The sequence below is a fragment of the Arachis hypogaea genome, chromosome 12 (genome assembly GCF_003086295.3).
Source record: "Arachis hypogaea cultivar Tifrunner chromosome 12, arahy.Tifrunner.gnm2.J5K5, whole genome shotgun sequence".
Lineage (NCBI taxonomy): Eukaryota > Viridiplantae > Streptophyta > Magnoliopsida > Fabales > Fabaceae > Arachis > Arachis hypogaea.
Genome location: NC_092047.1, coordinates 94,076,833 through 94,082,929, shown reverse-complemented (window position 1 = coordinate 94,082,929; position 6,097 = coordinate 94,076,833). Strand labels below are relative to the sequence as shown.

The following is a 6,097-nucleotide window of genomic DNA, read 5'->3' as shown; positions in this document are numbered from 1 at the left end:
AAAGAAAAAAGAGAAGAAGAAAGAAAACGCGGGATACGAAGAGGAACAACGTGATTTCATGCGCACGTTATGTAAGTGACTTGTATGGCAAAAAAATTTGTATGTATAACAGTACTCATATTGAATATGTCAATTCCCAGGTATCACAGGTATACCCATTTTATTTATTTAAAAATTATATTTTATCTCATTTATAGTATAAACAAAATATATTTATAATTAATTCGTTTATCATATCTCGTTTATATAGTAAACAAGATAAGTAATAGGACAAAAAACGTAAATTTTGTCTAAATTATTATTTGTCTTCGTAAATAAAATATCTAAAATATTTATTTAAAAATACAAAAATTTATTTATTTAACTTACATATTCAAAATTTGATTGAAAGTATAATAGATAATTAATTTTATCGACAAGAAAAATTCTCAAAAACTTTCGAAGTTATAAAAAATTTTTGAAGACAAAGTGATCGATATAAAAATATTTTCGAACTAATATGAGTATTTACTAAAAAAAATCTATTTTGTTTGAAGAAAAATGTTTCTACTTTTATTTTTAATATTTTTAGTTTTAGTTTTTATCTTCTTTATAAAACCGTAAAAAATATTTAGAAAAAAAAACACTACAAACTAAACGAAAATCATTGGATAAATTAAATACTATCACATATGAAGAAAAAGTGCACATTAGTGGCTTTCTTTGAAAGTGATTTGTTAGTTAATTCATACAATACTACTATATATGTTCTCCTAATCATAGATTCCCTTGGTTGATAGAATATAACTATATATATCAGATGTTTTATGTTGCTTGTTCCTCTTCCTAGTAGGATTTGATATTCAAAAGCGCGGCCTTTATCCCCTTCACCCCTAATTATATTTTACAAATTTACATTATGGATCACATTCAGCGTACTGTTCCAGTTCCAGATCTTGCACTTATCCGTACACAAAAATTTAAAAATAAAAATGAAAAATTAACAAACAAAAAACCATAGCAGTCTTATACTCTTTGTACTCTTCTTCAATAACCCACCACCCTTCACAACAATTTCATACTCTTCTTCCAATTTTCCAATCTCTCTCTCTCTCTCTAAAACTGATGAGTGGAACCAAGTTCTGAAAACCTTTAAAAAAACAAAAATTAGTGTGATTGAGATGAAGAGTGAAGTGGAAGTTAATGATGCAGGTTTCGGAACCATGGATGATGCTAACAACAACACTAATAAGAACATAGAAGAAGATCTGAGTGAAGTGAATTACGAGTGGCTTCATGAAGATCCAAACTTGTTCTACGACGATTTTCCTCCTCTCCCTGATTTTCCATGCATCTCATCACCACCATCATCGTCATCATCATCATCATCTTTTTCATCATCAAAGCCAGCAGAGAAACCCATCACTGCATGTTCTTCATCTTCCTCTGCTTCTTCATCATCATCATCGTCATGTGCGGCTCTCAAAAAAGACATGCAGAAACCCAACAACACAAACATTACTGAAACAAAAGTACCTTTGCGTTCCACTGCTTCCATGGAGATCTCACAAACCGCCATGGATAGTAATCCACTGTTCCCAAATAACGTTGTTGGTGGTTGCATGGATATGATGGATATGGAAATGGAGCCTTTTGGGTTCATAGACTTCTTAGAAGAGCAAAACAACGCTGATTTCTTTGACCCCGACTCCATTTTCCATCACAACTTTCTCCAAACTGAAAATGAAAGTGAAATCCCATCATTACAACAAAACCAATTCACACAACAACCACCACCAGCACCAGAGGCAGAGGAAGAAGGTGTTACCAACAACAACAGAGAGGAGGGTGAAATGGTAATTCATCACGAGGATGACGGAAACGATGAAATGAGCAATGTGTTCTTGGAATGGCTAAAGACCAACAAGGACAAAATCTCAGCGAGTGATTTGAGAAGTGTGAAGCTGAAGAAATCAACGATCGAATCCGCGGCGAAGCGATTGGGCGGAGGAAAACAAGGGATGAAGCGTTTGCTAAAGCTTATTCTTGAATGGGTTCAAACCAACCACCTCAAGAACAAGAACCCAATTGAATCTTCCTCAAACCCTAATAATTTCTTCAATAAACCTCAATTACCACCACCACCACCACCATGCATTTATGCCTCTCATAATCCTGCTTTAATGGTGCAGTATCCTCCACAACCTGCTTATGTTACTGATGCTGGTGCTGATTATAGCAATAATAAGAATTCATGGCCTAATTCTCAGTTAAATAGTGTTACTACCCATTACAACCTTCCATTTGGGGACAATCATCTTCTCCCTGCGGTTCTTTATGGAAATCAGTACCCTTATCAGTTGTTTTATGGAAATGGAAATGGTGGTGGTGGTGGTGGTGGTGATCATGGATGGCGAAGATTAGGTCCTTTGGCTACCAAAGAAGCTAGGAAGAAGAGGATGGCGAGGCAGAGAAAGTGTTCATCAAATCAGAGGCAGAACAATCACTGGGGCCAGCCACAGAATCAGAGCCAAATTGCTGATACGGTAATCGGAGCCGAAAATTGGGTGTGTTGGCAGGGTGTGGCCGGGGCAGCTGCTTCTGCTCCTGCTCCTGCGCTTCCAGCCGAACCACAACCAGCTTCTTTAGGCCAGAATCATGGTCATCAAGGTCGTGGATCGTCGGATAAACGATCACAGGTTGCTGGAAACTCACATGCAGGAGTTGTTTTCATGTGAAGTTGATAGATAAGAACCATTAAATAGTTTGATATATTTGACTAAATTGTCTACTAACGGTTCTTATCTATCAACCTCACATGGAAACTATCTGCATATGAACTATGACGATTATTTTGTTTCATTTTAGAATTAGTATTAGTTATGATTTGATGGTTTGAATTTCTATCATTACATAGAGTGATATGGTTTCAAATTGCAGTTGTAGTTGTAGTTGCGAATGCAATGAAAATTGTTGGACGACTTGAGTTAAATGGTCACAATTGCTTCTGCGATGCTGAGCTATGGACACCACAAAAGCAATATTGTGACCGCAATTTAAAACCATGGTGAATGCAACGGTTAATTAAGCATGATAATTTTTCTCCATTCTCCTTGTTTTTATCATTTACGCCCTTCTATCTGTGGTAATTTTGCTTTTCGGGTAATTTCTTTTGGTCTCGTGACAATTGAATTATTAGTGACTTATATGGTTTCATGGTTGGTTGTTTGATTAATAGGGGTGGAAGTCATCAGAGAAGAACTTGAAATTTCTTCTCCAAAAGGTTTTGAAGCAAAGTGATGTTGGTAGCTTGGGAAGGATAGTCTTGCCAAAAGTAATTCCTTTACTCAATATTCTCTCTTGTAGAACATTTGAGTACTCCTTTAGTTAATCAAGTAATTGAGAAAAAATAAAAAGCAACTTAATCTGTTTAATTTGACTGAAATAGTAATTTGTTTTATATTAAAAATTTGATCAGAAAGAGGCAGAAACTCATTTGCCAGAATTGGATGCAAGAGATGGAATTTCTATTGACATGGAAGACATTGGAACTTCTCAAGTTTGGAATATGCGCTATAGGTATTCTATAATTTCACTGATTAAAAGAAAAAATAATCGTAAACTTTGATCTAATTAATTTCTTTAAGTTTTCTTTGCATTTTGTCATGATCTTTATAAGACATTGGGACTCAAATTTTCTTTTGTTGGATTATTATTTCCTCTTGGAGCATCAGATACTGGCCAAACAATAAAAGCAGGATGTATCTGCTTGAGAACACTGGTGAATTTTCTAGCTTTGCCTTTGGCATATATAGTTTTAAATTAAGGATCTTATGTGAGAATGGTTTCTCAACTTTCGATTTCAATTTCAATTTTGTAGGAGATTTCGTGAAAGCCAATGGACTCCAAGAAGGAGACTTTATAGTGATATATTCAGATGTGAAATGTGGCAAATTTGTAAGATTCTTATATTTGTTTCTACTTTTTTCTGTTGTCTTTCTATTGATTTAATAGTTTGAACTCCTTGAAAGTAGTTTAGCCTAAATAAACCTATATATTACTATCTACACAGAAAAAAATCAGTCACCTTATATTTATATATTTATTTATATATAAAAATATATATAGTTTAATTTATTTTAATGCGTATTTTATATTTCAATATTTATATATTTATTTATATATAAAAATATATATAGTTTAATTTATTTTAATGCGTATTTTATATTTCAATGTGTATTCTATACTAATAGTTGATTTTAGTATACAACAAGATTCTTAAAAATATAATCAAATTCTCCCCTTCCTCTCCCTTTGTCCCAGAAGAAAAGATCAAAATATTCTTTTAGAAGAAAATTTATTTGGTAAAGAATAGAATTCAGTGAAGAGCAAAAATTTTTACTAAATTTGTAAAAAAACATATGCATTGCACATGAAAATTTTTTTATGGACTTTCTATTTACAAAAAGAAACAATTTTGAATTTTCACTCTACCAAAACTTAACTCTTCACAGTAGTATTACCTTTTTAGAATAATATTTTCTTTAATTGATATATTGAATATGCTATTATGATTATTTAAATTTAATTCAATAAAATATTGAGAATTAATGGAGAGAAAATATTTGTGAAACAGATGATAAGAGGCGTGAAAGTGAGGCAAGCAGGAGGGACGAAATCGGAGACCAAGAAAGCAGCAGGAAAATCACAGAAAAACCAACATACAGTTGTTAATGGTCCAAACAACAATGCTACTTCGTCTTCACGTGATCAGCCGAAAATGAAAATTTAAAAGAAAAAATTTAATAATAAATGAGAATTAGACAATAAACACTAAGGTTTTTGTTTTTGTCATATTTAATAAAGTTTTTTTTCTTGCAATTGAGATTAGCTCAGTTGGTATCGTTTAGGTGGCTAGAATCTCCTATACTTTGATGCTATTTCAATTTGAGTTTCTATTGTAAAAAAATAAAAATAAAAAAAAGAAAAAAAATAGAAGTTCTCTCTGACTTGAGAGTTTTTTCTCGGTTATGTATGTAGTATTCTGGCAATGGAAAAATGTTTAATAGAATTAGTGATTAACAAAATGTTTTAGGGTAAAATATTATTTTACTTTTAAAGATTGTAGATAAACGTGTTTAAGGATACTGTTTAATATTTTAAATAGAGTGCACAATGTACACTTTTCTTCAGTTTTCGCAAAGTTTTTGTTACACGTTAGTGCATTAAAGGTTGATAAAAAACCTTGGTAAAATTAATTCAAAGACAATGGATATCGTAGGATTTTTGTTAGATAAATCAGTCTATTTATTATTTTAAAAGAGAACTAATTTGTCTTATAGTAATTTTTTTAATTAATTATGATATAATAAAACTGCTAGGCCAATGAGTAATAGTTCAAATGGCATAGTCTTCCTATACTCAATTAAGAGGTTGCGAGTTCGAGTCTCCTATCTTTGGTAAAAAAAAAAAAAAAACTGCTAGAAATTTATTTGTCCAGCATGTATATTAAAAGTTTGATTAAAAGTAATAGAGACTAAATTTTAAAAAAATCTAGTGAATAAAAACTTATTAATTAAGAGCCAAAGTGTCTGTTATGGAATTATTTAAGAAATAATTTGGATAAATACTCTTTTTGTATAAAAAATATCATGTATATACCAAAAATTAATTTTAATATATATTTTGTATTGAAATATGTATTTTATATAGATAACTAATTTAATAATTAATTTTTGTTGTACATATAGTATGGTTGTTTTTACATTATTCAAAAATAACTATACTTTACTAGTTAATGATTGTGTCATACTTGTCTTTTTTTTCTTCCGAAAATAATGAAATGCGTTGGTGACTATCTTTTTGTTGTGTTGCGGCATGCTCTTTCGATTTACGGATTTGCAGGAATTTCAAGTCCTATTTAGTTGATTTACAATGACAAAGATTTACACTTTCGATTTATGGATATAGAGGGATTTAGGGATGTCAATGGGGCAGGGCGGGGGCGGGGGATGCCTCCCTACTCCCATCCCCGTCCTTAGATTTGCTCCCATCCCCGCTCCATTCCCCGCCGTGGGGGAATATTGCTCCCTATCCCCATTCCCCACGGGGCCCCATT

The 6,097-nt window shown here is 32.1% G+C and overlaps 1 protein-coding gene across 3 annotated transcripts; it reads left to right on the top strand.

Annotated features, from left to right (window-relative positions):
• The first annotated feature begins 788 nt into the window (after positions 1–788).
• Positions 789–5,005, top strand: LOC112727739 (B3 domain-containing transcription factor ABI3). Of its 3 annotated transcripts, none has more exons than XM_025777629.3 (6): positions 789–2,525; positions 3,218–3,313; positions 3,458–3,558; positions 3,708–3,760; positions 3,860–3,936; positions 4,616–5,005. In XM_025777629.3, the coding sequence occupies exons 1-6, from the start codon at positions 1,161–1,163 to the stop codon at positions 4,769–4,771; spliced, it is 1,848 nt and encodes a 615-aa protein (XP_025633414.1). In that variant the 5' UTR covers positions 789–1,160; the 3' UTR covers positions 4,772–5,005. The 3 variants fall into 3 exon arrangements, with proteins under 3 accessions (XP_025633414.1, XP_025633412.1, XP_025633413.1); XM_025777627.3 differs by having other exon boundaries at positions 789–2,678; XM_025777628.3 differs by having other exon boundaries at positions 794–2,678; positions 3,714–3,760.
• The last annotated feature ends 1,092 nt before the right edge of the window (positions 5,006–6,097 follow it).

Bases quoted from the DNA above. Each gene is read 5' to 3' on its own strand.
- LOC112727739 (XM_025777627.3), top strand. From the start codon at position 1,161: ATGAAGAGTGAAGTGGAAGTTAATGATGCAGGTTTCGGAACCATGGAT. The intron at 2,679-3,217 runs GTTGCTGGAAAC...TTTGATTAATAG, and splicing joins CGTCGGATAAACGATCACAG to GGGTGGAAGTCATCAGAGAA. The intron at 3,559-3,707 runs GTATTCTATAAT...TTCCTCTTGGAG, and splicing joins GTTTGGAATATGCGCTATAG to CATCAGATACTGGCCAAACA.